The sequence below is a fragment of the Pelophylax lessonae genome, assembly GCF_965119305.1.
Source record: "Pelophylax lessonae genome assembly, chromosome: 2".
NCBI classification, from domain to species: Eukaryota; Metazoa; Chordata; class Amphibia; order Anura; family Ranidae; genus Pelophylax; species Pelophylax lessonae.
The window spans coordinates 654,606,093-654,630,493 of NC_138769.1; the positions used below are offsets into that span (position 1 = coordinate 654,606,093).

The window sequence follows — 24,401 nt, forward strand, 5'->3', positions numbered from 1 at the left end:
TCCCCAGCTTTCCCCCTCAAATCAGGGTTCCCAGAACTCTCCTTACATCAGAGTCTCCAGCATTCCCCCATAAATCGGGGTTCCCAGAACTCCCCTTACTTCAGAGTCCCCAACATTCCCCCTTAATCAGGGTTCCCAGAACTCCCCTTACTTCAGAGTCCCCAACATTCCCCCTTAATCAGGGTTCCCAGAACACCTCTTACATCAGAGTCTTCAGAGTTCCCTCTTACAGTGTAAGGGGGAAACTCTGGAGACTCTACTGTAAAGGGGGCTCTGTGAAATTTGATTTAGGAGGGGGACTCTAATGTTAAGAGGAATTCTGTGGACTCTGATGTACGGAGGAGATGCTGGGGGGAATCTGATTTAAAGGAGAACTCTTATGTAAGGGTTGACACTGAACTCTGATGTAAGGAGGGATTTAGGGAATCATGACCTATAGGGAAACGCTGGGGACTGTGATGTAAGAGTAGACATATATATATATATATATATATATATATATATATATATATATATATATATAGATACATACCCGATGTTTAATGATCTTTGATTAAAGAAGAATTGGTTAGAGAACATTCTAGAAACTGTGAATTCATAGTACAAAGGTTAAGGCTCTTAATATATGCAATTTATACAGTTAATTTTTATAGCTTGAATTATTTTTCCCATTATGGGTGTGAGTGGGGCCTCATATCCAAGTTTTGCCTTAGGCCTCACAAAGCCTAGAGCCGCCTCTGCGAGTCCCATCCGCACACGTACACAACCCCAGAGTGAATATCAATCATTGGTCAGCATGCCCACGGGACCATGATGACCAATAAAAAGCATTTCTTTCTTTTGGGACACCTTACCAGAGGAAGAAGTCTGGGATGCTCTTATCATTAGTCAGCATGGTCACGTGGATGCACTGATCTAAGAGCGTTTACCATTATGAGCACTATGATGGATACTCACTCAGGGTCTGTGTATTGGGGTGTATGGTCTGCTAAACCAGCAGCATGGGGCATCAGGACCACTAGATGCAGTGGGGTCCAGAGGGGTGGCCCGGACATCGGGAGTTTGTCCACATAGTGTTTGTATTTAAAATTGCATATATATTACATTTTTATACAACGACTTGAACTGGTGTCTTTATATATCCGCTTGGGTTCAGCTTTAAGAAATTAAACTGAGTGGTCAGGGTTAGTGTGTACACACATTCTCCACCTGTGTAATAAATTAACTACTGCAGTGAATTTCCGGCTCAGTGTAAGTTGCATCTGGTTATCTGACTCTTGCCATTTTCCTGACAATAGACAGACACCAGATATCCTTGTGCTTCAGTGTTACCATAGTGAAAAAAACCTGAGATCCTCTGTCACAGACTGTATCAGTGATGGGTCTTTGTGTCTGGACTGTCTACCTTTGCAGAATCCTCATAAGATGCCAGCTTAAGAACTATTATAGAACTATTTTTTTTATTTTACCTTTTTTATTATAAAAAGTTACTGATGAAGAATTGTGCATTTACTACAGAAGTCCATGGATTACTGAACCACATTTACAATCAAAAGTGGCAGACTTCTTCATACATTGACCAATATTGGCCGGTCCTTGCTGAGAAGGGCTCAGTTACTTAAAAAGGTTGCACACATGTAATTTTGGTCTTTTTGTTCATAGAAACATTCTACTATACCAAGGAAAATATGTTAAAGAAAATCCATTTAGCCTTTCATCCAAATTCCTGCAGTCGTGATCTTGTGGACAGTAACCCATCATACAATGGCACCCTATCACCGGTGCGCCTGGTCCGCAGCACTTCCATGTATGTGGTTGGTGGGGGAAGACAGACTTCAAGTGAGTCGCTTAAAAAGTACAAAAGTACCACCAATATTGAGGAGACCGGATGCTGCCATTTCAATGATGAGGACTCCGCATGGATGTTTGCCAAGACACAAGACTTCCTAGAATACCTCCAGGACCTGTTAGCACTTCGAAAAAAATATCTGAGCAGTCTCCATAACTTGAGGTATATGACAGGTGCCTCCGAATGCTCTCCATCCAGCAAGTCTCCCAAAAAGCCAACCTCCCATCAGACTGGTGACTGTAAGGTAAGAAGAGAATCATGGGATATGATTGATGCTTAGAAAAATGGGTGTGATTTTGCTTCACAATATACAATATAAACATACTTTTTTCCCAGTAATGGCTTACTGCATGTAATATATATATATATATATATATATATACACATACACAGTGGGTATAGAAAAGAATCACCTTCAATACAGTGCAGTTTAACCCCCTTCCTGCCCAGGCCAATTTTCAGCTTTCAGCGCTGTCACAGTTTGGATGACAAATGCGCAGTCATGCTACACTGTACCCATATGAAATTTTTATCATTTTTTTTCACACAAGTAGAGCTTTCTTTTGGTGGTAATCACCGCTAGGTTTTTTATTTCTTACAAAAAAAAAAAGTCAGAAAATTTTGAAAAAAAAAAAACGTTTTTTTATTTTCTGTGAGTAAATTCTGAAAATAAGTAATTTTTCTCCTTCACTGATGTCCGCTGATGAGACATCACTGATGGGCACTGATGAGGTGGCACTTATGGGCACTGATGAGGTGGTACTAATATGCCGCACTCATGGGCACTGATAGGTGGCACTGATAGGCGGCACTGATGAGCCCTGAGGTGGCACTGATGGGCACTGAGAGGTGGCACTGACAGGCAGCACTGATGGGCAGAACTGATGAGCACTGACTGGCAGCACTGATGGGCACTGATGGACGGCACTGATGGACACTGATGGGCACTGACTGACAGCTCTATTGGCACTGATTGAGGGCACTGTGGGCATTGATGGTGGGCACTGTTTTTTTACTTTTCTGTAATCAGGGCACTAATGATCAGTGCCCTGATTACCTGTCCTAGGCTTCCCTTTGAGGAGGAGCCGCTGATCGGCTCTCCTCGCCACACACTCTGACAGTGTGAGGTGAGGAGAGACGATAAACGGCACTTCCTCATTTACATGTGAACAGCTGTGATTGGACACAGCCGATCACATGGGTAAAGAGCCATGTCATTGGTTCCTTACCAAGATCGGGGCCGTGCCGTGTCCTAGCAACACTATCGCCGCACTGCGCGCCCCTGCGGACACGCGGGAGAGGCCGTTCTGGTGCACTCTCATATGAAGGTGTTCCAGAACAAGAGCCGTACCGCTCCGCCGTCATTTGACAGTGGGTGGGCGGGACGTAGTTAAAATAATCTCATTTTGTTACTTTTCAGCCTGAAATGAAGACAGACACTGTTTTTGTTTTAACCAGCGGTATTTATTCAGTACAACATATAACATCCAAATGAAAGATATAACACCAAAAGAAAAAAATTCAAAAACAATCACTGAGTTGGAAAAAAGATCACCCCCTTGTGTCAGTATTTTGTTGAACCACCTTTTGCTTTAGTTACAGCCTTTAGTCTGTTGGGCTATGTCTCTACTAACTTTGCACATCTAGACTTTTCAATATTTGCCTGCTCTTCTTTGTTGAACTGCTCAAGCTCAGTTAAATTTAATGGTGACCGTTTGTGGACTGCAGTCTTCAAGTCAATCCACAATCTTTCAATGGGGTGTAAGTCTGGGCTCTGACTAGGCCATGCAAGGACATTCACCTTTCTCCTTCAACCAGTGTGGTCATTTTTGCTGTGTGCTTTGCGTCATTGTAATGTAGGAAGGTAAACCTTCTTCCCATTGACAACTTTCTGGCAGAGGGCAGCAGATTTTCCTTAAGAATTTGACTTTATATTGCCCAATCCATTTTTCCTCCTATCCTGACAAGTGCTCCAGTCTATGCTGCAGAGAAACACCCCCATAGCAGGATATTACCATCTCTATGCGCTACTGTAGGAATGGTGTTATTTGGACAATGATCTGTATTGAATTTCTGCCAGACATAATGTTTGGTGTTGAGGTCTAATAATTGAATTTTAGTCTCATCTGACCATAACATCTTTTTCCATTTGGCCTCAGAATCTTCAAGGTGCGTTTTGATAAAGCTCAGTAATAACTGCATGTCTGTATGTGGCCTTTCTTTAGGAGTGGCTTTTTTCTTACATCCCTCCTTTACAAGCCACATTTGTGGAGAATTTGTGATATTGTCACATGCACGCAATGACCATTCTTTGCCATAAATTCCTGCAACTGCTTCAGAGTTGCTGTAGGCCTCTTGGTAGCCTCTGTGACCAGTTTCCTTCTGGCTCTTTCATCCAGTTTGGAGCGAGCGGGCTGTGTCTGGGGTGTGGGCTGTGAACAGTGGGCAGATGCCCATAGTTCTCTGGGCTCTGTCTCCATTGCAGGGCCATACGCTGTTGCGGGGGGCATGTCCACGCCTACGTGACACGATGGCCACACATGCGCAATGGACCGGCCGGGAGTCCTTGCAATACAAATAGGGTCCAGTTATGGACCTGAGCATGGCGGCGTATTCCCCATCCGGGGAGGGTGGCGTGTGTACGTTTGGAGTCTATTAGGTGAGCTTCTGCATTTACTTGATAATTCCCATGCACTCTCTATATGGCTGTGAGACCTGGACATGCTGGCTTAGCCATGTTCTGGTCCCACTTATAGGCCCTTTGGTATCTTCCATTCTGTTATATATATATATATATATATATATATATATATATATATATATATATATATGTATATATACATTTTTTTCCCCTCTTTGGGGTATACTTACCGGCCCCTCCCTTGATATATTTATGTCGATCATATTACCTGGCTACTAGCCTCTATGTAGCTACGTATCTCCTTACTCTGTGATACTTACCTGGTAGGTGAGTGAGGGCTAATTTTTGCTTTTTGTGGTGCTGGCATTACTAATCTTTGCATGCACTCACTGAGGTGGTAACCTTAATACTTCATATTCCCCTTTTTTCTTTTTCTTTTGTTTCTATCATTTTTTATCGGGCGGCTCCTCTGCTGTGATCATGTATTACAGTACTTGGTAGCATTACCATATTTGTCACTGGTGGTTATTTATCTGTACCTATTTTAATCATAATTATGTGCTAATTTTTCTTCATCTCTTATCTAATTCTCACTTGCTTTTGGTGATCTTCTTGGTACAACCTATTCCTCTCTAATACTCTCTTTCTGATACCTGGTGTTTTTTTTTTTTTTTTTAAACACACCTGACATGGTCTATGCTCTTTGAGATACAGTGCCTTGCGAAAGTATTCGGCCCCCTTGAACTTTGCGACCTTTTGCCACATTTCAGGCTTCAAACATAAAGATATAAAGCTGTAATTTTTTGTGAAGAATCAACAAGTGGGACACAATCATGAAGTGGAACAAAATTTATTGGATATTTCAAACTTTGTTAACAAATAAAAAACTGAAAAATTGGGCGTGCAAAATTATTCAGCCCCTTTACTTTCAGTGCAGCAAACTCTCTCCAGAAGTTCAGTGAGGATCTCTGAATGATCCAATGTTGACCTAAATGACTAATGATGATAAATAGAATCCACCTGTGTGTAATCAAGTCTCCATATAAATGCACCTGCACTGTGATAGTCTCAGAGGTCCGTTTAAAGCGCAGAGAGCATCATGAAGAACAAGGAACACACCAGGCAGGTCCGAGATACTGTTGTGGAGAAGTTTAAAGCCGGATTTGGATACAAAAAGATTTCCCAAGCTTTAAACATCCCAAGGAGCACTGTGCAAGCGATAATATTGAAATGGAAGGAGTATCAGACCACTGCAAATCTACGAAGACCTGGCCATCCCTCTAAACTTTCAGCTCATACAAGGAGAAGACTGATCAGAGATGCAGCCAAGAGGCCCATGATCACTCTGGATGAACTGCAGAGATCTAGAGCTGAGGTGGGAGACTCTGTCCATAGGACAACAATCAGTCGTATACTGCACAAATCTGGCCTTTATGGAAGAGTGGCAAGAAGAAAGCCATTTCTTAAATATATCCATTAAAAGTGTTGTTTAAAGTTTGCCACAAGCCACCTGGGAGACACACCAAACATGTGGAAGAAGGTGCTCTGGTCAGATGAAACCAAAATCAAACTTTTTGGCAACAATGCAAAACGTTATGTTTGGCGTAAAAGCAACACAGCTCATCGCCCTGAACACACCATCCCCACTGTCAAACATAGTGGTGGCAGCATCATGGTTTGGGCCTGCTTTTCTTCAGCAGGGACAGGGAAGATGGTTAAAATTGATGGGAAGATGGATGGAGCCAAATACAGGACCATCCTGGAAGAAAACCTGATGGAGTCTGCAAAAGACCTGAGACTGGGACGGAGATTTGTCTTCCAACAAGACAATAATCCAAAACATAAAGCAAAATCTACAATGGAATGGTTCACAAATAAACATATCCAGCTGTTAGAATGGCCAAGTCAAAGTCCAGACCTGAATCCAATCGAGAATCTGTGGAAAGAACTGAAAACTGCTGTTCACAAACGCTCTCCATCCAACCTCACTGAGCTCGAGCTGTTTTGCAAGGAGGAATGGGCAAAAATTTCAGTCTCTCGATGTGCAAAACTGATAGAGACATACCGCAAGCGACTTACAGCTGTAATCGCAGCAAAAGGTGGTGCTACAAAGTATTAACTTAAGGGGGCTGAATAATTTTGCACGCCCAATTTTTCAGTTTTTTATTTGTTAAAAAAGTTTGAAATATCCAATAAATTTCATTCCACTTCATGATTGTGTCCCACTTGTTGTTGATTCTTCAAAAAAAATTGCAGTTTTATATCTTTATGTTTGAAGCCTGAAATGTGGCAAAAGTTCGCAAAGTTCAAGGGGGCCGAATACTTTCGCAAGGCACTGTATGATTTGCCTTTGGCCATTTTTGATTCATACGTATTCCTCAAATACAGGCATAGCTTTTGGTGGGCACACGTCTGGGCCGCTGGCCAATAGTGACCTACAGTACGTCTCTGCCGATTTTTGATGATCTGGACTCATTCACCCTCCCCGTTATATGCTAATTTTTACTACTATTTTTTGTGAATTATTGACTAGATACAGGTAGGTGGGAGATAATGGCTCCTCTTTCTCTCTCCCCTCCCCCTATGTCTTTTTTCTTCTCTATCTATTCTTTAGTGACCATTGTCCATGGTTGTATTAGAACCACAGTTGGTTATGTTAATTATGAGGATACTTTGCTTGGACCCCCACGTTGTTTCCATTTTGCCCCCCCCCTTTTTGCCACGGTGATTGACCATCATAGTTACATAGTTACATAGTTAGTGAGGTTGAAAAAAGACATCAGTCCATCCAGTTCAACCTATGATGTGTGTGTGTGTTTGCTTTTAACCGTACATCGTATACCCCTGTATGTTGTGGTCTCTAAGGTGCCCATCTAATAGTTTTTTGAAACTATCAATGCTCCCTGCTGATACCACTGCTTGTGGAAGAGAATTCCACATCCTTACCGCTCTTACAGTGAAGAACCCCTTATGCACTTTAAGGTTAAACCGCCTTTCCTCTAGTTTTAGTGAGTGGCCACGTGTCTTATTGTATCTCCTTTCTCTGAATAGTTTGTTCCTTATGCTAGGGTCGCCAGTACAGTATTTGTACATTGATAGCATATCCCCCCTCAATCGTCTCTTCTCCAGAGAGAATAGGTTCAGTGCTTGTAGCCTTTCCTCATAGCTGATGTCCTCCATTCCCCTAATCGTTTTTGTTGCCCTTCTCTGGACTTTCTCCAGTTCCAGCACATCCTTCCTGAGGACCGGTGCCCAGAACTGGACAGCATACTCCAGATGTGGCCGGACCAGAGTCTTGTAGAGTGGGAGAATAATCTCTTTATTTCTGGAGTGAATCCCCTTTTTTATACATCCCAGTATTCTGTTGGCTTTGCTTGCGGCGGCTTGGCATTGCATGCCACTGCCAAGCCTGTTGTCTACCAGTACTTCCAAGTCCTTTTCCATCCTAGACTCACCCAGAGGTTCCCCCCAAGTGAGTAGTTTGCTTTCTCGTTTCTGGCCCCCAGGTGCATTACTTTACATTTTTCAACATTAAACCTCATCTGCCATGTAGTTGCCCACCCCGTTATTTTGTTCAGGTCCGCTTGCAAGGTTTCCACATCCTGCATAGAAGATATTGGCAAGCCTAGCTTAGTATCATCTGCAAATACTGAGATTGTACTAGATATCCCCTCCTCTAGATCATTTATGAATAAATTAAACAGGATTGGTCCCAGGACAGAACCCTGGGGGACCCCACTTTCCACACCCGCCCAATCCGAGTACTCCCCATTAATCACCACCCTCTGGACTCTCCCCTGGAGCCAGTTCTCTATCCAGGTACTCACCTTATGGTCCATACCTACCTTCCTTAGTTTGTACAGTAAGCGTTTGTGGGGAACGGTGTCAAAGGCCTTTGCAAAGTCCAGATACACCACATCCACAGGCTTTCCCTTATCTAGGTGGCAGCTCACTTCATCGTAGAAGGTTAATAGATTGGTTTGGCAAGAACAATTTTTCATGAATCCATGTTGATTACTACTTATAATACCGTTTTCATCACTAAAGTCTTGTATGTGGTCCCTTAACATCCCCTCCAAAATTTTGCATACTACTGATGTTAGGCTGACCGGCCTATAGTTACCCGGGATACATCTCGGCCCCTTTTTAAATATTGGTACCACGTTGGTTTTTTTCCAATCAGCTGGCACCATACCCGTATGTAAACTATCCTTAAAGATCAAGAATAATGGTCTGGCAATCACCTGGCTGAGCTCATTAAGAACCCTCGGGTGCAAGCCATCCGGTCCCGGGGATTTATTTATGTTAAGTTTCTCTAGTTTAGCTCTAAGTCTATCTTCTGTTAGCCATGGCGGCACTTCCTGAGGTGTATTATTTAGTTCGGCTTTACAAGCAAGGTTTGTGTAGCCCCCCGATTCTTTTGTGAAGACTGAAGAGAAGAAATTATTTAACACTTCCGCCTTTTCTCTGTCCTCAGTGGCCATATTTCCTTTATCATCTTTTATGGGGCCAATGTGTTCTAGCCTCACTTTCTTATTGTTTATATACTTAAAGAATTTCTTGGGGTTCTTTTTACTCTCCTCCGCTATATGTCTCTCGTGTTCTATTTTAGCCACCCTGATTTCATCTTTACATTTCTTGTTACACTCTTTGTAAAGCTTAAATGCTGCCAATGACCCCTCAGTCTTGTATTTTTTGAAGGCCTTTTCTTTAGCACTAATATACATTTTTGTGTTGGAGTTTAGCCACCCAGGGTTTAGTTTTGCTCTTTTAAATTTATTTCCCTTTGGAATGCACTGGCCAATCCCCTTGTTAAGTATGCTCTTGAAGCACTCCCATTTTTCCTCCGTGTTCTTTGTTCCCAGGGTTCTATCCCATTTGATATTTTCTAGCAGCGAGCGCAGTTTAGGGAAATTGGCTCTTTTGAAATTCAGTGTCCTTATATTACCCTTGTGTTTCCTATTACTGTAATTAATACTGAAACCAATTGACCTACTGTCACTGTTTCCTAAGTTGTCCCGTATTTCTATATCCGTGAGCAGGTCTGTATTGTTGGTAATCAGTAAGTCAAGTACCGCATTGTTTCTTGTCGGTGCATTCACCATCTGACCCATGAAATTGTCCTGCAAAACATTTAGGAACTGCCTAGCCTTGGCTGAGTGCGTGGTTCCTTCTGCCCAGTCTATATCTGGATAATTAAAGTCCCCCATTATAATGACATTTCCCATCCTAGCTGCCAATCCTATCTGTAAAATTAGGTCCGCCTCCTCCTCCTCCCTCTGGTTGGGGGGGCCTATAGCATACGCCCAATATTACCTTCCCCACCGTGCCTTCCCTTTGAAGCTCTACCCATAGGGATTCTGCCTCGTCCTTAGCTCCATTATTAATATCATCCCTCATATTTACTTGTATACTGTTCTTAATATACAGACATACCCCTCCCCCTTTTTTACCTTCTCTATCCCTGCGATAAAGGGAATACCCCTGAATGGTCGCCATCCAGTCATGGGAGCTGTCAAACCAAGTCTCAGTTATCCCCACATCTGGGTGGAGTTAATAGTTTTCCACAGGTGCAGACAGAATTACAATCCCTATTTCCCAATTATCAGTTGTTTTTTTTGTATGTATGATGATCTTAGTATCACTTGATTTTTTTATATATACATTTTTTTTTTTCATTTTTTTACTGTAAATATCTTTAGTTTTATCTTTGTCTCCTCCTGTTCTATGTGGACGGTTAGGAGTACTAACTTTGAGACAATTGATGAATGCATGTGATGCAACTGAACCTATTCTATCATCACCATATAGAGCATTGATCTATTAGCTCCAGAGGAAGCTTAATGCGAAACATGTCGAGCAACGCGGCTCAATGAATTATCACATCCATATGTATATACATCGTTCGATCTCCCTGGGAAGACAGTTTACCTCCCTTTCGCCTTCGGCAGATCGTCTTGATGTGAAGTATCAACCATTCTATAATGCCATTCCAATGATCTGTATCTGTTCATTACTAATCAACAATGTAATTTCTAGAATTGGTTATATTTGTATTTTTGTTCCCCCCTCCTGTTAGAAGGGGATGTTTGTGTTTTTGCTTTTCTTTTTGATGTTTTAATCTATGTGATTCAATAAAATGTTATATTTTAAGTATCCAGTGCCTTCAAAGTTCATGTTCCTCTCTACTCCATTTTTTTGTACGGTTTGGAGCGACGTCCTGATCCAGGGAGGGTCTGTGTTGTACCAAATACCTTCCACTTCTTAATAATAGACTTCACTGTGCTTCTAGGCATTGATAAAGCCTTTGAAACTTGTCGTATCCATCTTTTGACTTGTGCCTGTCCACAACTTTTTTTTTAAAGGAAAAACAAATGGTTTATTGATAATAAGCAAGAGGTTATGGCCAAATATATCCTGGATAATACAAAGTTCAGGATAATATAGATGGTTACATACAACTAAAATAAACAAAAATAAAAAAGACAACAACCCCCAATGTAAAATAGTAACAACAACAAAGGTCTGCCCAATTGGGCCAAAGGCTGGCAGCACTACAAGTAGATACATCCCCAAGTAATAAGAGAGATGTTTCCTTCCCATCCTAGCAGAGGTATGTAGCATGTACATATTCGTACAACTGTACAGGTCATCATTTATGGGTCTAGACCTCAGGTCGGTAAGAAGAAGTATCAACGGTTTGCAACCAGCGATCCCAAACTTTGTTATGCCTGTCCACAACTTTATTCTGGAGATCTCTTGACAGTGCTTTGCCACCCATAGTTGATTTTTTGCTTCAGTTGCACTACCAGGGACTGAAATGCTCCAGGAAAGCTCTTTACACATTGAGTTAACAATAATCAAAGCTAATCACAGTTGAAAGTCAAATGGCTTTGTGTGACTTTGAGAAGGTGATTAGCTACACCTGATCGAGTTTACAAGTTATTTTTAGGAGGGGGTGATTCTTTTTTTAACTGTTTTCCAACTGTGATCCAATTACAAAAGTGATTCTATTTTTGATTTTCTTATTTTTTTCTGACATGGTGTAATTTGCAGTGTGGTAATGCAAAAAAAAAAAAAAAAAAAAGACCCCTACCAAATGGGTAGACATTTTAGACAGAGTGGGACTGATACTTTCTCTTGGCTATTTCCTGTTTGTGACCTAACTGGGGTCCAAGAACTGGACCAATGTGGTCAATGCTGTGCTGACTTTGGACTTGAAAAAACACAGTGGACCAACACCAGCAGATGACAGCTCCTCAAATCATCACGGACTGTGGAAAATGTTGCATTTCAGTTGGAAATCGTGGTCCCAGAGTCTGGAGGAAGAGTGGAGAGGCACAGAATGCAAGGTGCTTGAGGTCCAGTGTGAAGTTTCCACAGTCCGTGATGATTTGGGGAGCCATGTCATCTGCTGGTGTTGGTCCACTGTGTTTTATCCAAAGTCAGCACAGCCCTCTACCAGGAAGTTCTAGAGGACTTCATGGTTCCCTCTGCTGACCAGCTTTATGGATATGCTGATTTCATTTTCTAGTAGGACTTGGCACCTACCCACACTGCCAAAATACCAATACCTGGTTTAATGAGCATGGTATCACTGTGCTTGATTGGCCAGCAAAACTCGCCTGACCTAAACCTCATAGAGAATCTGTGGGGTATTGTCAAGAGGAAGATTAGAGACACCAGACCAAACAATGCAGATGAGCTGAAAGCCACTATGAAAGAAACCTGGGCTTCCATAACACCTCAGCAGTGCCACAGGCTAATCGCCTCCATGCCACGCCGCATTGATGCAGTAATTAATGCAAAAGGAGCCCAGACCGAGTATTGAGTGCATACTATATTGTACAAGGACATACTTTTCAGAAGCCAAGATTTCTGTATTAAAAATACTTTTTTTTTAATTGGTCTTATGTAATGTTATAATTCTCTGAGATACAGAATTTTGGGTTTTCACTAGCTGTAAGCCATAATCATAAAAATTAAAATAAAGAAATGCTTGAACTATATCACACTATAAAGCAATCTGTGTAAAATGTAAGAGTTTCACTTGAAACTGAATTGAATTACTAAAATAAATTAACTTTTTAATGATATTCTAATTTTATGAGATGCACCTGTATGTCTAAAATAAAGCTGATCATAGACAAGTATATTAAAAAAAAAGGTTTCTAGTACAATTTTATAATATTCTTTAAAATATTTTGAGTGTAATTACACTTCATTTACCAACTGTCTCATCTCCATTAAAATCATCACATTGAAATACCAGCTCTGCAGCCTTGTGAGTGCTGCACAGAAACTTTGAAATCGTCAGTGCCAGGCCCACACACTTTTTTTAAAGCTGAAGTTTAGCTGAAAATAATATCTGCAGTTTTAGTGAGCTAACTTACTTCATACTGTAATGAAGTATGTCCCACATTGTACAGGAGGCTGGATTCTGTAGAAATCTTCTGTGCAGGGTTCTCTTTCTGCCTTTGAACTTCCAGTGCTGCTGGGGTTTATAGTCTTAGGTCTTCTGTACAGCTGCCATGAAACAGTACCCAATGAGGACCTGTCCCTATTAATAAGTCCAGTGGGCGGGGCGAAATGTATCAGCGTGTATGATTGGATAAAGACATGTAGGCTAAGGCCGTTCTTTATCGTTTATTCACCTAGGCTGGTCGGGAGTTGCGGCAATCCTTTCCTCTTTACATTTGCTGTTTTCTGTTTTCACTATTGCTTGATATCACCACTTGGGAGGTCATCTTCTCATATTATCTGCATTATGACTCAGGTCATATGAGCATGGAACTTTGTGATTTCACCAATTTTCTGGGTGCAGTTACCTTATTTTGACTTTGGAGATAACCATGTGGGCTGGTTTTATGTGATTTTATTGTTTTTGGGTGTAATAAAGTTTATTGTATAATTAATTTTTCCAATTATAGTGGTGCATACATTTTTGTTGTTAAGGGGTTGCTGCAGAGATGCATATTGTCTGTTCCCTTAACTTTCTGCACACTCAGTGGTGCTGGTTCGTTTGTCAGATGTGGTCAGGTTTTTATTGATATCTGTGTTCCCATTATGGAAACACACTCTCTCTTTTTGTTCCAGTAACCATTGTCGCTGGGACTGAAAGTGAGGGAAAACCCAATATTTATCCCCAGAACAGAAATAGAAGTAAAATCTCCTAATGGGACAATTGCCTAAGTGGGCATTTCCGTCACTTTGGAGTTGTTTCCTCTTACTACCTTTTGAGCAGTACCCAGGCTGCCTTGCACGTGGCCACTGTGAATAGCTGGTCTACCCCCAAATTTCAAAAGGTTCCAGGGCCCATACGAGAGACCAAACCCTTCCAACCACCTAACTGAGCTTGTTTAAACCCCTCACTCCCAGGGATAATCACCCGCTGAGTACAGTGCCTGTTTCCAGGGCTCTGAAACCAGATCTGGGCAGATAACACTCCTTCTGCTACACTTCCCAGGCATTGGCTGTGGATATACTTCCTATTCACATGTTTACACAGAGTCCAGATCCTAATTAAAAACCTGCTTTACTTAAAGGCTTAAGTCAGCAATACAATTATTTGAAAGGACGACATGAACATTATCCAGCAAATGGTAAAACTGATTACAGTTCTCAGTTGATGGTAATTAATGGTAGGGCAATTAATGGAGGGTCTTCATGTGGGAGGTATTTCTACCTTTGTAGTGACCAAGTAATTTGACTCTACCTAGGCCCTCTACCCATCCATGGCTGTACTGTACTCCTTTTCGCTCAATGCTACCTCCATATCTTCCAGGCCATCCACTGTGGGGACCCCTCTGCGGGAATCATCGGGGCCTGCAAGCTCCCACAAACAACAAGCAGCACGGGCAAGAAGCATGGTGCACATACCAAAATAAAGTCAACAGTAGAATCACCACAGATAGATCAACATACTGAGTAAAGTGTAATGCATGGAAAAAAAGAATATAAAAGTCTAGCTCCCTTTGCCCAAGGACCCATTGACAAGCTTATATCCTGTATAACTTTATCAGTATAAATGGAAAAAGACTAAAACAGAGATGGAGAAGAAAAGTAAACGGGGAAAGAAGGAACCAGAGAAGAGGAAGGGGAAAGAGAGAGAGAGAGAAAAAAAAAGGGAGAGGATAGGGGGTTAGGGAAAGGAAAAGTGTGTGCACTGCCTGAGTGGGGTTGGCTCAAGAAAAACTGTTGGGGTCAAAGGCATCACCACAAAAAGAACAGTCAATGGTGTCATGGCTGAGAGCCCAGAATATCCTGATATTTAGATGAGAAAGTAAATTCCATCCAGTAAAATCACATTTCTTGGACCTGTTCCTCTCTATGGTGTGCCCCAGCCATGAGATCTTCCATAAGATCAGGGGTAGGCAACCTTTTAGAGGTTGAGATCTACCTGGAAAACATGTAGGAAATTAAAGATCCCCAGGGGGAGGGGGCGTTGTCATTGTAACCCTTTAAAAAAAAAAAGCCTTCCGAAAAAAACATATTGTGCCACAGTAGTGTCTTATGTCCCGCTTCAAATCCCCCCCCCCCCCACAGTAGTATCCTCTGTCACACACCCCCACAGCAGTGTCCACTACCCCTTTCACATCATCACCCCAGTAATATACTATACCCTCCCTAGTGTCCTCTGCCCCCCCCCAAACTTACACATGGTAGTGTCCCCACACACACAATAGTGTCCTCTGACCACTCCAACAGTAGTGTCCTATGCCCCCCCAAAGAAGTGTCCTCTTACCCCACTTTAGTGCCTTCTGCCCCCCCCCATAGCAGTGTCCTCTGCCCCCCTGTAGTGCCCTCTGCCCCTCCCATAGCACTGTCCTCTGCATCCCCCCCACAAAGTAGTGTCCTCTGCCCCCCCTCTTTAGTGCCTCCCCATAGCACTGTCCTCTGCAACCCCTCCCCCCCCCCCACAGTAGTGTCCGCTCTTATGCCCCCTCCCTGCATAGCACTATCCTCTGCTTCTTCCACCCCTCAGTAGTGTCCTCCCCTCTGCCCCTCCCCTGCATAGCACTATCCTCTGCTTCTTCCCCCCAGTAGCGTTCTCCCCTCTGCCCCTCCACCGCATAGCACTATCCTCTGCTTCTTCTCCCCCCCCCCCAGTAGTGTCCTCTCCTCTGCTCCTCCCCGGCATAGCCCTATCCTCTGTTTCTCCCCCCCACCCCTCCCCCTTAGTGGCCTGTGCCCCTCTATAGGTGCTGTCCCCAAAGAAGTGTTAACAACACACAGCTGAAGGTAGCTCTCTCCTACTTTACAGCGGCTTTACATAACAGTGGAGTGATAGGCAGTACAGTGCTGGATGGAGGACGAGACCGGGAGCTGCTTTAGTTAACTTTTAATGTTAACAAGCTAATGATTGGTTGCTAGGGCCACCTAGCAACCAATCACCTGCTGGTTAACTTGCAAAGTTATCTAAAGCAGCTGCTGTGCTCCCCCCCATCCTCCACCCAGCACTGTGCTGCCTCTCACTCCACTCTGCTAGTAAAGGGAGAGTGGCGCCGGCAGAGACAGGGGGAACAGCTCAGCACAGACCTGATCATTATCTACCTGCCGGCTTCCCTCGATCGACAGGTAGATTGCGAACGACGGGTTGCCGACTCCGGCATTAGATGAAAATCCTTGATCTTGTCAAATCAAGTCCTAATGGAAGGGGTGTGGTTTGTTTCCATGATTGTGGAATACATGCCTTCGTAGCGTTCAGCAAATTAGGTAATAGGGATCGTTTGTAGCTTTGCCTTTTCTTTCTTTATCTAAAATAAAATGAAAAAAAGCTTTGGCTTAAGATTTACTTTTATAAGCATTTTTATCTTGGGTGGCACACAGCCATTACTCGCAGGACTGGAGTATTCCTATTTTGACAGGAAGAGAAAGAAATCCCCTCGGTAAGGACAAAGACACCAATAATAGGTCTAACCCATTCTTATGCTATCCAAAAAAAAAAAAAAAAAAAAAAACATTTTGGTTGAATCTGGGCTGAATAAACTTAAAAAGTGACCAGGTAGTGAGTTTAAGAATCTTTGCTCACAGGTCCAATGGGTGAAAGGCACTTTAAGGGAAACTGAACATTTTTACTTAAGGTACTGTTAGTTGTTAGGTCTTATTTAGTTGCATTGTAAATGCAAAAAAATTAGAAATTTTGAAAGCACAAAGGAAACATGTCCTATGGATGTATAGATGAAGCAGTTACTTACTTCCATATAACATGTGCTTATGCCACTGATATCGAATTGACTTTGCCTTGTGTGTGATTAAAGAATGTACAGACTCCAAAAAGCCTTTTGACTTGGCAGCAAGCAGCAACAATGTCAATAACCTCTGTACTGAAAGAGCTGTTTGAATACATAGAAGGAGGATTAGGAGGATTATGAAAGAGGACAAGGCCCTTGATGCCAACTGTCCTGGATTTGCCAGGACAAGCCTTCATCGCTGTCTTCTGTCCCGATGATGCTGTGTCTCGGGTTGTGCCCAGAGATCATAGCATCACCCTTATCTGAGTTACACAACAAGTGCGGTAACTCAGAAAGGGTATTAGCTGATTGAGAACATGGCTGCAAGTGGGCAGTTCCCTATAATCAGAGGCAGGACCACCCGAAAGGTGGACTTATCAAGTGTGGGACATAGGTGGGGGTCTTCTAAAGACTGGGATGAAGATAATAGTATGTATGTGTAGCGCTACCCCCCGTACGGGCTGCTGGTGTATGTGGTTGTCTCCCACCCTGCACAGCCAGGCACTTGAATTTCCACTCACTTCAGAGACAAGAAGCAGTCCCTGCAGCTTTGTTTGTTTTTGTTTTTTATTAGGGGAATTGAACTTGGATAGGGAAGGGTTGATATGGGATGTCCATTTGGTCAGTAGAACTCTTTAGGAACTTTAACTATATACATTCCAGTATATACTTCCTCTCCTCTTCTACTTCCGGCACAACTTTCTTGCAAACTGTTACTCCCAGGCAGGGCTGCTGATAGAAACTTCCTGATAGGGCCCCCCCCCGGTGGGGTTGGGGGGGCCGCACAAGGAGGTTGGATTAGTGAGGGACAACTGTCTCTTTCTCAGCAGATAAAAGCTGGCAGCAGTGAGAGGGGGAGAGATCAACTTTCAACTGCTGGAGGAAGATTTCTGTAAATGTCGTTCATCACTAATCCCCCTCCCTGTGTGCTCAGGCCCCCCTGTGTGCTCAGGTCCCCTACAAGAGGACTGCTGGTACCCCCCCTATCAGCGGCTTTGCTCCCAGGACCAGCTAGCACAGGTTTTAGATCCAACACAGAACTCAGCTGGATCTTAGCAGAATGCCCTTTGCATGCGGGCACCACGGGCCCCTCTGGTATAGCAAAAAGAGAAGTCTATGGTGCTAGCTGTCCTATCTGCAGCTACCACTCCCAGCACCAACTCTTCAGGCACTGCCAACCCTCCTGGCCGCAGCTGCCTCTTTCTGCCACCACAGTCCTCCTGACTGGCTCCGCGTCCAACCCAGACTGCTCCATCCCAGTCCTCTCAGGCATGCCTCCCAGTCCTTCTGACTGTTTGTCACTCACCAGCCCTCTTGGCTGTTCCTTTCTACCAGGAGACATGCCTGGCAGTGTTCTCCCGCTGTTCTCTCCTTGCTCCCGTGCCTCCTGGCTAGGACATCTTCATGTGTCTTGAGAAGGGTCCTTTCCGCACCCGAGCCCAGGTCCAAGATCACCTCCCACCCCTCCCCAGACTGGGGAGCTCCCTCTTAGGCCATGACAGCCGATCAATCCCTCTCCAGCTTCCACCCAAACTCCCCCCAGCTGGGCTGCGCCTGAGTATTTGAGGGGGCCTGCCCTCTGCCAACCCACTGTGGGGGATTGGTTAGAGCGCTCAAAACACTCCAGCTAGCTACTCCTAGATCCCTCCCAACTGCTTATGGAATCTTCTCCCAGTTTCCAAATAACAGGGGGAGTCACCAGAGAAGCTTCCGATGAGTTATCCAGCCTTCCTGAGTCACTCACCCGAACCAAAAAAACACACAAGATGTACCTACTCTAACACAACAAAAATCTTATCACTAGCACTCTAGCAATGCTAGGGGGTGCTACATATGCAAGGTCCTCTTATCCAGTAGCAATGAACTGGGCTGCTCGCTAAAAGTTATTCTGCTGCATTTTGTCTTCCTCTGAGTATCTTTCATAAGAAATTTAACTATAGAAAAGAGTTAGGTTTTTGGGGAATACACAGTTGACTACTGTTTTTTTTTTTTTTTTTTACACAGGTCTCAAAAGGAAATCCCAACAGTGACATCCACGATGCAATTGCTTATTTTGACTCAGTTATTGCAGAACTGGACACAGAGAGGAAAATAAGAACATTCCCAAGTGATTTCAAACATGCCGATGTTGACTTTGATGGTTTGTGCTTTTTATTAAATCAATATCGTATAAAGATGGTCTAAAAGTTGCCTACTGAGAGAAAACTGGGATAGAAATTGCTGATCTACTTCTGAACTGCTGATTACCTGACTTCAATATTTTCTGTGTCACTTGCCCCCGAACAAGTATGCAAAGCTAAAAGACTGTGTAAATTCTTAAAGTGTAAATTTCCTATAAGAGATATGAAGCTGCTTTTGCCGATCTCCTTAAAATTCTAGTTGCCTGGCTTTTATTCACACTAACTTCAAAATATTCTTAGCTACTGATCTGAAACAAGTATAAAATGCAAGAAAATCAGTAAAAAGTCAGAAATCCTTTTATGCTTCATTGGCCTGACTTAAAGTGGTTGTAAAGATAAAAGGTTATGTACCTTAATTCATTCTATGCATCCAGATAAAAAAAACTTTTAGATGCAGCTCCCCCACAGCCCCCCTAAATACACACCTGAAACTGATCTTGGTCCAGTGTTGTGCACGTCTGAGCTTCTCCCCTGAGCCGGGCTGTTTGCATCTATTCAGCTCAGGAGCAAGCACGTACGAGTGCCCCCATAGGAAGCAGCTTGCTTTGGGGGCACTCTGCGGGGAGGAGGGGTCCAGGGGAGGGGACCCGAGAAGAGGAGGATTGGGGCTGCTCTGTGTAAAACCATTGCATAGAACAGACAAATATAATATGTTTGTTATTTTAAAGAAGAAATCCCAAAAGGTTTACAATTACTTAAAGCTGGCTATAAAGTAGTAACATTTTGTTCACAATTTTTCATTTTAAGAACATTTGTTGGATTTTCTAATCATTAGTAGGGTCAAATCTGGGTCAAGTAGTGTTTTCTACCGCAGGGATTCGAAAAATGTGAACGAACAGGATGCAAAATTCTTCTCAAGTAAATGAATTTTAACAGTGTATGTGTTTTTTTTTTTTTTTTTTGGAAAGTCTATTCATTCTTAAATCAAATATTAAAAGCAAATGAAAATTAAAAGTAAATAGAAAAGAAATGTTGTTTTGAACATTAGCCAAATCTTCAAAGTTGTGTATAAATGTTCATATGAATTTTCAAGAAAGAAAATTAGTTAGAAAATATACTAGTGTATGGCCAGCTTTAGCAAATAAAAGTACTGCTGTCAAAACGTCAGCAAGACAGCCGGACAAGTAGCATTTACAGAAAAGATATCATCAATTGCAGCCTCCATGGAAAGCTTCCTTTTAAGGCTCAGTTTACATATATGCGAACTGGATGTGTTTTTTACTGCATTCAATTTGCATAACATGTGAATCAGGCCGGCTTTCAATAAAGCCGGTTCACAAATGTGCGGGGTGGCTGCGGTGCGGTTTTGCACTTGAACAGGTGAACAGAACCACACCAGACTGCCACATTGAAACCCAGTCTAAGAGCTAATCTGCATTCTTGTTCTGGGTTAGTGATTGAAGAAAGAGGGTGAGTATGACTGCCATTTATTTGATGAGAACACATCAATGTCAGCCTCTATATTTCCTACAGGAAATTCCAAAACACATTGTAACCTGTTTTAATCAACCTGTTCTAGTTCTCCAAACTGTGGCCTGAGGACTAGATGTGGCCTTTCGCTTGCCTTTATCTGGCCCTTGGAGTGCTCTTCCTCCCACTGACACCAGCAATGAGACACCATTATTTTTGCTGACACCAACAATGGGGCATTATTCTTCCTATTGACACTAATAATATGGCACTATTACTACCACCTATTCGAACATTGGGGCATTATTTCTCCTACTGACATCAACGATGGGGTACTATTCCTCATCCTACTGAACCCAGGTGTTTTTTGTCCCTCAGACCACCAAGTCTGAGGCATTGTTTACTCCCACTGATGCTAGGACTTTTTCTACTTCCACTGCCCACTGTCTGGCCTCCCTAAAGTCATAGGGACTTTTTTCTTATCTGCCATGAGTATATGACATTTAGCTCATATTGTTCACCCCCCATAAAAAAAGCTCATCTGCTGTATCGACAGGAATAACAGTCAATTTTGCAACATTTCCCAACTGACCATCTCCCGGGACCACTCATTGTGACCATCCTTGCTCCATTCATGTAGAGAGCGAAAGAAGATGAGTGAAAGAAAATGAGCTTTTAAGATTCAAACTGTAATGTGAACCTGATGTTTATGGTTTATGTACTTTTAAGTTGTAATTGTGTACATTACATTGATACAGTATTTTCTCTAAGGGTCCTTTCACACGGCCGCTCCGTGTGTCCGCAAATCATCCCATCCGTTTGCGGATGATTTGCGGACATAATGTAAGTGAATGGCACTGCGGGTGTCAGCGGAATACCATCCGCTGACATCCGATTTTCCTCCTTTCAGTTCTGTTCCGTTTTTACGAATGGAACAGAACCCCATTTTTTCTTCCGTGTAAAAAACGGAAAGGAAGTAAAATCGAATGTCAGCTGTGTCATCCTCTGACATCCGCAGTGCCATATACTTACATTATGTCCGCATATCATCCGCAAACGGATGGGATGATATGCGGGCACACAGAGCGGATGACAGAAATGTCATCCGCTCCGTGGAAAAAAAAAAAAAAAAGTCCCGCAGTGGACCTTTCACACGGAGCGGCCATGTGAAAGGACCCTATAGCTTTAATGTAGAGGTTTTATTTGTTTAGGTTGATTCATTTTTTTCTATCTTTTATAAACAATTTAGGAAAGTTTCATTCATTTGCTTTCAAGATCAAATCAATATTATTTTGATCCATTGTACTGTAATGTACAGTAGTGATGGTCATCTTCATCTTGTGGCCGATGTGCGCAATACTTAATTCTATGTAATCCCACTAGAGAATGCACTTGAGAAACCTCCAGAAACCTGTGAGGGGGCATTCCTAGGTTTTGACTGCCTAAAGGCCTCCCCAGAGTTTATTCCGGCACTATCCTTTGTCAGGAGAAGCTTCCAAATATCCACTCGGTGAAAAAAGGTCTCTGCACATGCAAGATTGAGGTGTGAATGTCCTTTTCATGGCATGGCGGCGCTTGACTTCAACCCAAATTATTGTAGCTGTGGTAGCTGCACACCTTAGACTGGTAGTAGCTACACGGTGAGGGACAAAATGTAGGCTTTATGCAGAGTTTACTTTATTTTACTTAAGAGTAGGATTAGGTGACCTGATATTATTTAAGCAAAAATAATATCTGATTCAATCTAGCCAGTATAAAGCCTTTTTGACTCTCAAGGCATATCCTCTATGCCTACTACCTATATTTATGCAATATGGATTTAGTACTGTTTGTTTTCTTTATGCAGTGGCCACCAGTAGCCGGGAACATAGTTTACATTCAAACTGGATTCTGCGATCACCACGAAGAACCACAGAAGAGATCATTAAAGCATCAGGCTACAGTGAGTCTTGGAGAAGTAGCTTCGGAACCACAAACATCAAGAGGATAGAAAGACATCCAATTTATTTGCCGAAAGCTGTAGAAGGAGCCTTTAACACACTGAAATTTAAACCTAAGCCTAAGGGAAAATAAGTGAAGTATAGACTGGTTAAAGGACTATGTTAATTTTAACCTAAATGCTTATGCATAAGGGCTAGTTGCCATTGTCACTGATGGGACAGATCAGTGGCATTTTAGGTGGATATGGAAAATTCCAGTTTGGAAATAACTGAAGGACGAATTAGTGTCAGTTCACTTAAAACGTCTCTTGTTTTGAGAAGATCATAATAATCAACAATCAATTTATCAGTATCTGTCAGAGGCTCAAGTGGTGTGTTATCTACACTAGAGAACTCAATTTCTCCACCATGCCACATCTATTAGGAGGGGATCTGAGTCACATTGGTGGCTTTTTACTTATACTGAACCAAGGAACCATGGGGAAATAACATTGCCAATGGACTCTACATAACACCAACTATTATTAGATATTCAGGAAATATTTAGTGAAAATATACCTTGGTTTGGATCACTTGATTATTATGATGATGTTACATGATTATTGATGAAGAGAATGTTATTCATTTTATTCAATTTCTGCTTTTCAGTTACCTATTTCATGCTATAGGACATTTAGAATGAAAGGATTTGTATGGGCATGACTCAAATTCACCCCCAGATCTCCCTCTCAAGCATATCCCAGCATTATTGTTTATTTTAACTTGTTCCTGTAGCAATTATAAATACCCTGTAATGTCATCAGCAGACCTATAAAACTCTTACTGGGGAAGCTGCTGGGAGGAATTATTGCCAGGATGCTCTAAGTCAGTTCCCAGACCTACATCTTCCAAGAGCCCTTTCCTGACACACAGTAAGTGGGCAGACTCTTGGGAGCTAAGACAGGAAAGTTTCATTGTTTTAATGTCAAACGATAGTTATACCTATAGAAAGGGACAGGAAGGGGGCAGGGATAAGTTGATTTCTGCAGCCCAGCCCATTAGGCAGGACTGAGAGTGCTGTTTGGGATTTCAGTGCAACAGAGGAAGCATTGTCAACCAACAACAGAAAGTTGGGTGCTTATTAGTTTTCTGGCAGGATTACCACATATTTGTCTATACTTGCAGTGTTTTTAATACCATTTCATATTTCAGCTAAAGCTCTCTTCAAAACAGAACATCAGACAAGGAGCTAAATTCAAAGTGGAAATACATATGCATGTTTTTTCTTTTATATATATATATATATATATATATATATATATATATATATATATATATATACATATATATATATATATATAGACAGTTCAACCAGGTTAGTGACAACACAACTTCTCATTGACCCTGATAATTGGATATTGATGAAGCACCAGCATGCTGATGGGGGTCATAATAGAGCCTTTGGTCAGCTTACCCCTGGTATCAGACTGACAGCTCTGGGCAATAATGTGGACCATGATTGGCTTAAAGGGCTCTGCTAGCCTGTGCCGATCTGAGTAGATTGCAAAAAGCGAATATAAAGATTAAATCAAGTATTTATATCAGCTATATTTGACATAAATGCAATGATTTTTAATAAAAACATTTTACCGGATTAAACAGTCACTTTTAACCACCTGCCAAGTGCTCACAGTAAACATACTGTGCGCTGGCAGCAGGTACAGGCAGGCACAATCACATACATGTACGTGACCAGCCTTCTTCCAAATTTGGAGTGCGTGCATAATTGGACACAGCACAAGTTTGGCAGCAGATTTAAGCCAATAATTTCAGCTAAAACCTGCTGATTGGCTGTGTCCAATCACACACAGAGTTCTGTGTGTTTACAAGCACACAGAACTTTTTGTGCATAGGAACAGCGATCTGGCTGTTTCTTCTCCCTGAAAAGCAGGGAGAAAAAACAGCCAAATCAGAAAGTAAAAGCAGCCCATATTACACATTGTTAGGCACATAGTTATTCCATTGATTACCCCTAGATGTTAACCCTTTCCCAGCTAGTGTAATTAGAACAGTGTCAGTGTACAGTATTATCACTGATCACTGTATTAGTGTCACTAGCAATGTCAGTGTCAGTTCCCTCCCAGATAGTGTATTTTAGCTCCAGATTGC

At 42.3% G+C, this 24,401-nt stretch overlaps 1 protein-coding gene across 1 annotated transcript; it reads left to right on the forward strand.

Moving 5' to 3' along the window:
- Positions 1-1,688: 1,688 nt before the first annotated feature.
- LOC309545560 (uncharacterized protein C13orf42) lies at positions 1,689-22,715 on the forward strand (the record flags this gene model as incomplete). Its single annotated transcript, XM_082244770.1, has 3 exons — positions 1,689-2,093; positions 18,728-18,863; positions 22,160-22,715. 3 exons carry the CDS (start codon positions 1,689-1,691, stop codon positions 22,384-22,386), a joined length of 768 nt encoding a protein of 255 aa, XP_082100896.1. The 3' UTR covers positions 22,387-22,715.
- Between the last annotated feature and the right edge of the window lie 1,686 nt (positions 22,716-24,401).